The sequence below is a fragment of the Scomber scombrus genome, chromosome 3, assembly GCF_963691925.1.
Source record: "Scomber scombrus chromosome 3, fScoSco1.1, whole genome shotgun sequence".
Lineage (NCBI taxonomy): Eukaryota > Metazoa > Chordata > Actinopteri > Scombriformes > Scombridae > Scomber > Scomber scombrus.
The window spans coordinates 27014043-27026553 of NC_084972.1; the positions used below are offsets into that span (position 1 = coordinate 27014043).

The 12511-nt window shown below is 40.0% G+C and overlaps 1 protein-coding gene across 2 annotated transcripts; it reads right to left on the bottom strand.

The window, feature by feature from the left end:
• Positions 1 to 419: 419 nt before the first annotated feature.
• On the bottom strand, positions 420 to 11904 carry hp1bp3 (heterochromatin protein 1, binding protein 3). 2 transcript variants are annotated; one of them, XM_062415953.1, is made up of 13 exons: positions 11820 to 11904; positions 11220 to 11304; positions 9826 to 10021; positions 9007 to 9069; positions 8716 to 8872; positions 8486 to 8629; positions 8276 to 8335; positions 5760 to 5899; positions 5410 to 5500; positions 4422 to 4581; positions 4219 to 4330; positions 2831 to 2977; positions 420 to 1905 (listed from the first exon to the last, which is right to left on the bottom strand). In XM_062415953.1, exons 2-13 carry the CDS (start codon positions 11284 to 11286, stop codon positions 1383 to 1385), a joined length of 1860 nt encoding a protein of 619 aa, XP_062271937.1. In that variant the 5' UTR covers positions 11287 to 11304; positions 11820 to 11904; the 3' UTR covers positions 420 to 1382. The 2 variants fall into 2 exon arrangements, with proteins under 2 accessions (XP_062271937.1, XP_062271938.1); XM_062415954.1 differs by lacking the exon at positions 9007 to 9069.
• Between the last annotated feature and the right edge of the window lie 607 nt (positions 11905 to 12511).

Genomic DNA, 12511 nt, shown 5'->3' on the forward strand with positions numbered 1-12511 from the left:
GAAAGAAAGGAAAGGGGAAAAAAAACCCATCTCCTTTTCAAAACCATAAAATAATGATGTGCTCGCCTTTAAAAAAAAATGTTTTCATGTAAAGTGGTTTCCTGGTTTTTGTTATTTCATGACGTGGTTTTCTGGCCAGTGACCTTCAGGAAGTGACACAGATCAATCAAATTAATTTGGACATTAATTTCCTAATATTGAAATTCCTGCAAAGAGACTAACAGGGAACCTTTAACATCATTACACAACACTATGAAGAGGATGAAGAAACCCACATACTCATAATTTATTACCAAGAATCATCAAGTTAATTTAAGTATTTAATAATGCTTTCTGCTCTGGAATCAGTGTACTTTTAAAAAATCTAATATTCCCCCCCCCGTACACTAAATTAAATGATAATTAAAAAACAAAGACTCTACAAATATAGCCATTTTATTAATGACTTGGAAAAAAAGCTTAACAACACAAGGAATACATGCATGCAGGGTATGTATGAGCTATTTATCCTCCTGTTTCTTATTCACAACACACATTTCTGAGTTTGGTACTGAATTACAGCTGTGAAGCAATAAAAGTGATGTATGTATATGCTTGTTAAACACACACACATATATCAGAAGACAGTTTGACTGTATTTTGAATGAATACTAAACATAGTGTTTTATCCTCTGTTGAGTCCTCGACCCGTCACCTGCAGACCTAATCTTTTCACGGGGCAGTTTTTTTTTCTTTAATGGATTATATAAAAAGACAAATGTGGAGAACAATTCAGTTTCTAATGCAGAACCGCAATGGCAAAAATATGGTAACCTATACCCAGGACACACAGGACAACACCCTTAAAATCTGTGTTTCATAAAATATTAATTATATTAGTATCAGTTCAAACTTTTAAATCCCACATTTTTAAGCTTAAAAAAGGTCTCTTCTTTTCAAACCTCCAAATAAAACACCGATATCTCACTTCATTTGATATTAGGAATGTGTGCTGCCAACACCTAAAGAGTGGATGAGGAAGAGATATAAAAACAGAAGTTACTACATGGCTCTAAATTACAGTATGTTGGATCTGGGTTTCACAGATCTGTTTTAAACGGCAACACTAACTGAGCTTTTTTTCTACACATTGTGTTTGAAAAGGATAATTCAGATACTCTCAAATGTACAGTAAACTTAACTGGTAGGATAACATTCTTATTTCTACAATAGAAATAAAAATAAAAAAAACAAGAAAAAAAAACTACTTGCCCCATTAAAAAGGGAGAATAAAATGATAAAAAGAAAGAGAGAGAGAGAGAGAGAGTGGGGGGCACTGAAACAAAGCGGCAAGACTTGCTGCATATTCAGAGCGACCCAGTTTATGGAAGACGCTCCTGGGCTCATTTTTTCCCTCTCTTGGACTTGCGAGTGGACTGCTTGCTTTTCTTCCCCCCCCTTGTGGCTGCAGGCTCGTCGGAGGAGGATTCTTCAGGCTCCGGCCGCCTGGATCCACCTTTGGTCGCTTGTTTTTTTTTAGATGCGGGCTCCTCAGGGGACAACTCCTCAGGCTTTGATCTCTTGGACGCGCTCCTCGACGTCTCCCTCGCGGGCTCCTCCGGAGACGACCCTCGGGACGCCGCTCGCTTGGACGCGCCTCTACTCAGCTTTTTCACCGCTGGCGTTTTGGGCTTTCTTGCAGGAGCTCCTCTCTTGACGGGCGTGGCTTTAGACGGCGGCGTGGATTCCTTCTTGGAGGCCGGCTGTTTCTTTCCCGTTGTCTTGGCCGAAGACGGGGCTTTCTTAGCTGGAGATTTCTTTGCGAGGGCTCGTCCCCTGCCTCTGGCTTTTGACTGACTAACGCTCCGAGATTTCTTGGTTGGTGGAGGACGGCGAGCTTTGGGTGGAGGCCTCTTTTGAGATTTCCTGAGAATGATTTGAGAAGACAGCAGTTAGTTGAGTAGAAAGAGCGTAATTATACGAATATCACATGTAGGTGAAATGATTTTAGGAAACAACCACCAACTTATTTAGATCTCAGTTGCAGCTTCATCGGGTCAAAATGCTTAAAAATGGTTAGACATTAATACTGTTCTCTAAAGAAAGAGTACATCTTTACCCCTTACATTTTTTTATTTTTTGGGCTTTTTCTTCCTTTATTGGACAGTTTGTGGACGAGAGGAAACAAGGGGAGAGATAGAAATGGGTATGACATGCAACAAAGGTCTCTTGCTGGACTCGAACCAGGGACTTTGGGAGTACTCGGCTATGGAGGGCGCCCTTGTGCCCCTCAAGAATTTATCTTTATTTATTTATTTGCTTGTATTGTATTTCTTCATTACTGTACAAAGTCTCAACCACAACATATGTTTATGCTTGTGTGTTCACAAAAAAATGTGTGTCAAGACTTTCATGTATTAAACACATTTTTTGCACTTCTTAGCTTTAAAAGATTTGCTGTATTCCCACTTTTTGGGATCAATGTACATTTGGGTGCAGAGTAAATGTGCAGGCTTTACTCTTTTCAGCCAAGCTGGTACTTTAGTGCAGGGATGGGAACATTACTTTGGAAATGTTTACTAGTTACCCTATTTAAAATATAGTTCATGTAGATTTTGAAATATAAAATAAAAGATATTTTATGAAAAAAAGTCAAAAATCTAGCATGTGTTTAATTGGTACAGTGACAGCATTTATGCCATGTGTGCTCCAAATAAGGTCCACATCATGATTTATTTACAAAATATTAAAAAAATACTGGTTTGAAAGAATTAAAAACAGTTATTTTTATATATATATATATATATATATATATATCGACGGGTCGAGGATTCACAACTTTTACACCCACCTCTTGCGGGCAGGAGCTTCGTCTTCGGACTCTTCCTCTTCTTCAGACTCTTCTTCCTCGTCAGAAGATTCAACCGTATGCCTCCGCTTCGGTGGGGGGTTTGTCTTCGGAGGCTCTTTGAACTTGTCGGGATACAGGATGGTGGGACTGAAGAGAAAGATTCAAATGAAAAGATCTGAGAAAACATGCAAAACAAGCACGTCAGTTGTGTGGGCGTCTCTGCCTGAACCTCTGCAGCATCACACGACAACTTACTGATTACAAAATAACCGGAGACATAACCGCAAGACATTTTGTTCTTTGGTTGGCTCCAAGCGTTAAAACTAGGACTGTCAAAGTTAATAACACGTTAATGCTAATTAATTTTATCAGCACTATTTGTTTGACCCTTGTCCCGGCCCGTAGTTTGGAGATAAGGAGGCGATGCAGCAGCAAAGTTTTGGATAACAAGCAGAAATGGATAAAGAAAAAAAAAGTCTTATTAACGGCAAATTCAGCACCAAAGCCCTAATGCAAAGTTATTTGCATTTATTGTCGATGTGAACTGAGTTACCACCAGAGTACATTGAGTTTTAAATACAACCTGCTGGCCGAGCATACAGCTGATACAGAGAGACTTCCTCCCGCTCGCCAAAGGCAGACCTTCGTCCTCCACAATGTTAACCGGCCTGCATGCTGTAGCCACCAATTTAGCTACCGCTGTTGAAAGTTTGTTGCGTGTAGAGTTGTCCATGCGTCTCCCTTGGCAAACCATCTAGTGTGGTCTGCCTTTAGTGAGCAGGAAGAGGGCTCTCTGTGTCAGCTGCTTGGATAGCAGGTGGTTTGTCATGTTATGTTTTCTTAAAATTTTGTCAGCATGCAGTATTTCATTGTTCTGAATTTTTTCAATAATAATATAATTATTATAATAATAAACATACATTTGCATAAGCATATGTGTCCTCTCCCATGTTGATAAGAGTATTAAAAACTTGAAAATATCCCTTTAAAGTAAATTTAGAACAAATAAAAAATGTGTGATGAATCGCAAGTTTACTCAAGACAATCATGCGATTAAATATTTTTAATCGATTGACAGCCCTAGTTTAAACAGAAAATATATTCAAACTAGTAGATCCACTGAGGAAAGAAAATGGACACCTTGTCTTTTAATTATTACTTACATATCTAAAGGATAGAGGAGATTGTATGTGGTACAGATAGAAAAACCCCAAGGCAAATTTGTGTTTTTGATGAACTTGACTAGTTAAGATGTTATAATAATCAAAAATCCTTATAAGTAGGAGAACAGTCTGTTATTTCTGGGCATTTGTAATTTGAATATTGTGTTTCTCCGTATAAAAATGTGTAATTAGTGGATCTACTTTCTCTACATGTGGTTGATATACCTTGGGTAGAAGGGGAACGAGAGCTGGTAGGTCCCTGTGAAGCCGTGACCGGTGATCTGGTCCATCCAGCCGAGTACTTTACACTTTGTCAGGGTCCTCCTCAGGTTGGCCACTAAAGAAACAGAGTTGAAGCAGGCGTGGTTTTAGCTACATCAATGTCAGTCTGTCGTTGGGTCTTTTGTTGTGGGTTTATCTTCACTTACCTAACTGGTACTCCTTTCTATCCTTGTTAGCGTCTACTAGGTATCTGCGTAATGTAGTAGTGCTGCAGGTTTTAGGTTCATTCATGGCTGTGATGGCGGCTGTGATGGCGTCCTCCAACGTGCTGCCTTTCAGCAGGACCTGGTTGCCGGAACGTTTCAGCTGTGACAGACAGACGGAAATAAACATTATTAAAAAGACACATGGTTTGGTTTAAAGTTCATTCACTTGCCTGTCATTTCCTACGCTGCTAAAGTGAGAGAGAGTAGGTCGATCATATTTGTGTACTAGTATTTGACACTTTTCTCTGTTTTCCTCCTAGTTTTCATAAAGAATACTTGCCTGGTATTATCTTTAGCTCTTGTAATATCTAATTTGACTGAAGTACTAAAATACAACTATACCCAAGCAGGCAGATTGATCCTGAGGTGGTTCTGTGTGGGTGCTTCCCATTTTTCAGACTGACCAAGTTACCATGCGTTACCAGATGTTGGCACCTGCATGAGACAGGACTTGTGTAAACTGAAGAAGTTTTACCTGACGGACTTAGCTTTAGAAAAAGACAAAAAAATAATATCCAGGAATTGCCTTTTAGGCTATTATTAGTTTTTAAAGCTTACAAATACACATAAGATAGATGAAGAGGAGATTGTGTGACATGAGCTAGTGGTGGAAGACAAACATTACATCTTTGTCTACCGTAGTGGCTTTGATTTAATGTTGCCAAAAATTGAGCATTTTATGTGCTGCCAGTTATTTGTGACAAGATGTCACTCATTTTAGAAAAGAAATCATTAAAATAGTGTTTTTTACTTAACCAGGCCAGTAAAACGCACACTGAGATCGAGGATCTTTCACAAAGGTGACATGGCCAAGAAGGCAGCAACACACATCATAATATAAATAACAAGATTAAAAAAAACAGTGTACAAAACAACATGTAAAAGCACAAAGCAGCAATAAGACGTATCCATGATAAAAGAGCTTTACCTGGAAAGTCCCTCTCGCTCCTTTCCCAGTGATTTGCTCCAGCTGTCCTTTCTCTACCGCCTTTACCAGGGCCGTCTTCAGGACATCCGGCCTGACGACAAATCAGAGTCAATAAAACATTAATAAATTCAATAATCTCAGCTAATGACACAATGTTAAAGACCATTTCAGAGACTCTGAAATCTATGTCACTGGTAACACTGTATGTGCTTCAAGAGCTCACCAACAGTTTAAGTTAAAGCTCTGAAGGCTCATCCACTCTTTTTCCATCTTAAAATGTTCATGTGTTTTAAATTCATGTATGAAACTTAAAACCAGCAGTCAACATGGAAACAGTCGTTGTAATGTACCTGCTCTCGATGTTGAAACTGGGGAAGTGCTGCTCCAGGTATTTCTTGATCAGGTTGTAGGAGGCCTCTTTGGGCTCACAGAGCCGAGTGATGATCAGAGGCAGAGCGTCTCCCAGAGACTCCTGCTTCTGACCAGCTTTCTGAAACACCATCAACAGACATGACGATTAAAACCAAACATCTCGATTTCGTAGGGAGTAATGGGAAAAGGAAGCCGTTGACACAGCCTCTTTAACATAATGATTAGACTTATAAATAGTGTACCGTCGTCTCCTCCTGAATATTTTGTGGTACTCGTCTATGAGTCGGGACATTGTAGGAAACTCCTCAGTGAGGAGAAACTGACTGAGGCTGTTTGTCTGAGTTCTGCAGCTTTAAATCACTTCTAGGACTGTAAAACCTATCTGAATGATGCAAACTGAAGGAAACTCAATGCTGCAAAATAAAAAATATATTTAAGGTTTTTTTCTTTCACTGAATGCAACATTACTAACCAGGCTAATAAAAAAAACTTAATTAATATACAGGAAATAGCATCAGTTTGTGACAAGCTATCTAGCTGGTACGTGTCTTTATTTTTGTAATTTTTGAGAAGTCTTAAGTAGGTTTGATATGAATGTGTTGGAGCTGCTCTGGCAGTCTGCTATCATGGCCGTTTGCATCATGGCTGCCTGGACCATGATGCTATGATTTATGTTTGTAGATGTTCATTTTGAATGGGGAGAATAGTTTATTTCAACACTGGCCCCGACAATAGTACGTAATTGATTGTTTGTAGAGTTACAAACCTAACCCTAAGTCTTTTAGAGTTGACCGACCCTTAAAGTATGTTGTTAACCTGGTTTAACCTTCTGCAGTTACTGATTGATTCTGGTTTTGCGTTTTGCTGCCTGACTAGTAAATTAAATACGAGTCAGAAGTTTCTCACAATGTGTCAGGGTGCCAAGAATCACTGCAATCACAAAACTTTTTTATGAGAAAACAGAACTAACATGACTTTCCTTTTCTGAAAGGTCAGGAAGTTTTAAAAAACACATTTAAAAAGGTAAAGTCAGTGATTCTACTCCGGCGTTCATACACAGCGCCGGTTTTGTAAATCGACTTGAAAACAAAGTGAATCGGAGCGAGTCACATAACACTACCAGCCAATCAGAAGCAGGGGGCGTTTGTACGTGTGCACAGGATCAGGGGAAGCCATGGGAGCAGCTGTCTGTGTGAGGACATGACAGTGTCTCATCTCCAGCACCTGTTGAATGGTGGAGGAGGGCTGTTAACTGGAGAGTGAGAGGCCAGCTCACATGGAAAGTGTTTTCTCATGGAGCAGATATGATTTTTATTAAATGTGTCAATCCATACTTAATTAAAGACAGTCTAAGAGACTGCAGCGAGTCTGTTTCTGTGGTTTTAAATGTAATCTGAGCAGGAAGCTGCTTAAATAACACAAATATCACACTTAATGTGTTTTCAACTTATTAACTGTACCAATGAATCAATTAATACAAACACTGCTGATTTTTTCCCGTGGAGCCGACGTGCAAACTATTTTGGTTCAGTAAAGTTCTGGGTGGGGCGAGGAAAATAAGTAATATGGATGATCCTGTATTGATCCACAAAAGGCAAAAAAAATCAATTTTCTAAATGTTTATTAATAACGTGAAAAAGGCGGAGCTCAATAGCGAGGGTAGAGCAGCACCTGGATAGTCAACAGCGCGCACATGTCGTCTGTCAGCTGCAGTAATATAAAAAATTTGGAATGTGATACGTTGAGATGACGGTGAGGAAAATAACTCTGTCCAGTCTGTCTCGCCTCAACAACCCAGCGCCTGCTCAGCATGTTGGACAGTGATGTCTTTCCCAGAGCGAACAGTGCAGCAGAGACTCTGCTCTCCACTGCTGGAGACATGACATTAACACAGCGGAGCACTCCACCCTCAGTGTGTTATTCACCCCTACGAGGGCTACACTGTTTATTTATTTTGGTTCACAACTCATTTTTATATTAAAAGATATTTATGTTTAACATTCAGATTTTTAAAGCACTTCCTAAATAAAAACAGGGAGTTCATATTGATCTGTCTTCTTGTATCAATTGAAGAAAAATTAGCCATGCAGTAATATAGAAAATTGAGGATGTGATATGTTGAGATGCTTCAAGATGCATCGTAAAATTGAATCGAACCGATGACAGGAGAATCGTAATCTAATCAAGTTGTGAGGACAGTGAAGATTCATTGCCTTGGCAATGCACAGCCATGAATTTGAGGGGCCGAGCTTCCAAAAAAGCATGAAGAGAGGAGTGTTTCTGTTTGAGTGATTAGTTCATATATCAACAATCTTTCTCAAGAAATTACTGACTCTACCTTTAAAAGATGAAATGAGAGTTCAAGGGGCCTTTCTCCTACTTCTGAAAAGCTTGATGAATACCAGCTCTGACCTACTGACGTTCAGTCTCCCCAAAAAACAGAAAGTACTGTGAAGTTTATGGTACATCACTTCCTTCTTCTGCTGTAACATACCTTTAACCAGTTGGACTTATTCCCGATGGCGAAGGTTCCTGAGAGGCCTTTACCCTTCAACTGAATGAGAGAAAAAGCAAAAATAAGAATAAGTAGACAGACATCTTTACTATGTACCTACATTTTAATTGACATGACGTGAGAGAAAGCCGTAAATTATAATAAAAAGACATTGAAGACTGTTTTTTGTTCTATCCCTGCATCCTTTACCTGTTTGATGGTACCTTTCTCCAAATGTTTCTTCATTGCTTTCTTGATGAGAAACTTCTTCTTGTCAAGCTCCATTCCAGGGTAGTTTTTCACAATATATTTCATGACGGACTGGTACGAAACTCCAGTTCTGTCATTACAAGCCTGCAAAGAAAATGGAAAAAAGAAAATCACAAAAAAAGGACAAAAAGAAACGACTGACTTGTGTTGAGAGGCGGATTTGTACACACCGTTATAGCTTCGATGAGGATATTATCCACTTTGTTCTGAGTTCCTGCAAAGTTGGTAACTGGAAGCTTTTTGCTCGCGGTGACGCTAGCCCACGCAGGAATAGTCCTTTTAACCTTCTTCCCTTTGGCTTTCTCATACTTGTAGCCATCCTTCAACCTGTCACCAACAAAAAAACAACAAAAAAAACCCAAACACAAGCAAGACACAAGTTTAGTGACACAGGGTTGTTTTCTTTAGGAGCGATATTTCACTGTGATCGTTACCACCCTTATCCTTTATCACATCCTCACCTTAGTAGGAGAACATAGCAGTGTGTTGCGCACTGTCCAGCCGCGCAGTCCTTGCATTTGTCACTTTGTCCGTTTGACACCGACGGGAAAGACAAAATGAAGTTTGAGAACATCTGTCTTTAATGAGCACCATAGGATATCTGTGACGCTAATAACTGGAGTTGCTAAAGCTAGTGTACTGTGTGCAGAGAGTTTATGTGTCGGAGCCTGTTTTTCCCACTCGGTTAAGCTTCATCCTGACTACTTGCTTTGTCAAGGTCTGGGAGAAGAAAAGGAGGAGAAATTACTGGAGTTATTAACTTGGGAGAGCATAGTAAGATCTAATTATTTTTCTCCTTACATTAGCTGGGTTCCCACATATGATCTTTACAACTAGTGTCAAGAAAAGTTACCAAAAAAAAGGGTTTATCCGCGTTTAAAAGTGCCCAAAGAATCTGGTCATTTAAAGCTACATTTAGAACATGTTTTGTTTAACTTTTATTTTCATCTAAATGGGCAAAACATAAATATCTGGTTATTACATTTAACGTATTAAGTTCGTAGCAGATAATGCTGCTCGCCAGACTTTCATGATGCTAACGTCCTCTCCTCCTGGACTCCTCCGAGACCGCGTCCACATCCACTGGGACTGCTACATGTGTCTGATGACTATGTAAAAAGTGGGAGTGAATATGGCTGTGACAGGTCACAACACTGCAACCCCGAGAGAGGCGCAGTACTGTCATCCAGCAGAGGTAAGGATCATATAAGCAGATAAAAGTGCTATCAAAGTGAAATATCGCTGTCAGAGTTGCAGCCTATCTCTCTGGTGAAACTCACTCTTTCTTCTCTGTTCCCTCTCCTTCTTTCTCCACCGCGGCTCCTTCGTCTGCCTTCTCTCCGTTCTCTCCATTCTCCGTGGGCGCTGTCTCGGCCGCCGCCTCCTCCTCGCCCTCCTCTCCCTCAGCCGTCGCAGCTGAAGATGCGGCCGGCTCCTCGTCAGCAGAAGGCGACTCCTCTGAGGTGGCTTCAGGCTCTGAGGAGGAGATTCAAGAAAGAGGAGAAAGATGATTTTATAAACATTTCCCAATCTGTTTATAGTTGATAATGTAGAGATAACCATGAAACAGACACATAAAGAGGTGAACTGCACGTCTTAAATCAACAGCATATACATGATGTGCACCGTAACCACTCGGCAGGCTGTTTCACGTTTATGTTGTTCATGTTGATGATTTTCTAGATTAACTAATTTGTCTTTTGTTGAAAAGACATTTTAAAAATGTCCTGACTAACAGTCCGAAACAGAAAGATATCCAGTTTACTGTAAAGAAATCAAAATAGTTGGTGGTTAAGCGTATGTAGATTACATTTAAAAAAGGTATCGACCGAAATGAATCAATACCAAGAAGTATCTCCCATCAAACGATACCTGCAATCGATCCCTTTATGCACCCAAAGCTAGCAAATATGACTATTTGTACGGACTTGCTCGTAGCCAATCAACGCAAGCATTCTTCAATTAACAAATCTTAATAATTTGAAAGAATCAAATCATTTAAATGTGGAGTAGTGGTGACCATGACATTTATTGCAATTGGTATTGGTATCACTTTAAAAAGGTACTTCCATTGATAATGGTATTGTAGATATTTAAACGATACCCAGCCTTCATGTTTATTCACACATCGTAGCAAATTCACGCAGCTTTTTCTTTCTGGGGACTTTCCTGCGTCTGTGCAACCTGGGTGACGTTTACGCCTTTCCAGCATGAGACTGCCCTTGTGTTTTGTCTTGATTCCCCAGCTGTAGCGCACTATTTGACCTTGTGAGAAGCAAAACATCCCTTGAACTTGCTGTAAAGTGTCTGAGAGGCATGTTTTCCCCGTAAAGACATCAATGTTTTGATGATGTGTCGATAAGTTTTTCACAACCTAAACACTGCTTTAAATTATATGTTGCTCGTTTAAAAAATGCTGCATTTCACAACAGTTATTAAGGATCATCTTCTCAAATGAATTATATCACCTAAATGTGCTTTAAAGCTTGCATTTAAACACCAATAATCATGTGATCATGGTGTTGATGTTGTGGTATTTATGTCTGCAGGCTTGTTTCTGTGGTGGAAGCTTGTATAAACAAACATAGACACTTCCGAGTGCAGCATGGACTCTCAAATCACGGTGGTGGTTGCATGTGGCTTTGGTTCAGGTTCAGGTGATGGACGTCCTCACCTTTCTCTGCTGCAGAGGAGGGGAGCTTCTCCGGAGTGGGAGTTGCTGCTGCTCTGCGAATCGGCATTACACAGAGGAGATTTACCTGCAAGACGGAGAAAACAACACTGATCTGAGAGACACAAGAGTGTGTGCGTGGTTGAAAAAGGCGACTCTGCCAAACCCACTTCATTCATTGAGGCCCCATTCCTCTCCCTCTCCCCCCCCCCTCCTCCTCCTAAAACAGGAGCAAAAGGTGCGCTTGTTAATCAATGTGGAAAACGCAGCAGAGCACCTTGGAGCCGGAGAACAGCGCTGCAGACCCTCCAGCCTCTGCTAATAATAAACCCTGCTCACTCTCACACGGGGCCAAAAGATGAGTTGCCAGAAATTTTTTCGGCAATTCGGCCATTTTGTCGGTCGGGTTTTACACACACACACTCTCACACACACACACACACACACATACAGTGATGGCGTCGCACAAGGCAGAGAGATAATTTCACTTGCATGGGATAAAAAAAAACAAAAAAAAACGTCGGTCTGCACTTGTTTCCCGGCAACGCATCCGTGCACCCGCACATTTATCTAACGTCGTATCACAACGCGAGGCACACTTACCTTTCACTTATCGAGAAAGAGTGGGACACTTTGGAGTAAATTTCTGCACGATCCTTTATTTAGATTTCTGTTTACGAGCCCCGCCCCATTAACGCCGCCGTTGACGTCAGCACGTAGTGAAGACACGCCGTCAACGGCTCCCCGCCTTCTCCGTTCTTTGTCCCGAACTGTCATGGCCGCCGTCAACCGTCAAAATACCTTTGAGTTTTACTCTGTAATGTTTGGAAACTAATGTGGTGAAAACAAGCTTTATTATGATAAACTATATAACTAATGACTTACTAACTTCAAAATAATGACTTACTAGCTCAAAATTATGACTTAGTAATTCAAAATAATGAGAAACTATCTCAAAATGATGATTTAATAACTCAAAATAATGATTTATCTCAAAATAATGCCTTAATAACCCCAAATAATGACTTATCTTCCGACTTATTAGTATTATTTTGAGACAGTAAATCATTTTGAGAAAGCATCTCATATTGACTTACAGGATTTTTTCCCCCATCACATTGGTGAAATGGGGCTTCGACAGTACTGTTGTAAACTATGTAAAGTACAAATATAAATACTTTACCTGATAATAAATCAGCTGTTTTGCTGGCCTAAAAGAAACAACAATTCACAAACTATGCATTTTTGTCAAATTTCTTTTCAAATAGCTCAAAATATAAATTATTTTGTCCATA

What these genes read in the sequence shown, in the direction of transcription:
- hp1bp3 (XM_062415953.1), bottom strand. Translation starts at nt 11,286, where the DNA reads ATGCCGATTCGCAGAGCAGCAGCAACTCCCACTCCGGAGAAGCTCCCC. An exon ending in ATAAGTCCAACTGGTTAAAG is followed by an intron (nt 5,900 to 8,275) that starts GTATGTTACAGC and finishes ATGGTGTTTCAG; the next exon opens with AAAGCTGGTCAGAAGCAGGA. An exon ending in AGTTTCAACATCGAGAGCAG is followed by an intron (nt 5,501 to 5,759) that starts GTACATTACAAC and finishes ATTTGTCGTCAG; the next exon opens with GCCGGATGTCCTGAAGACGG.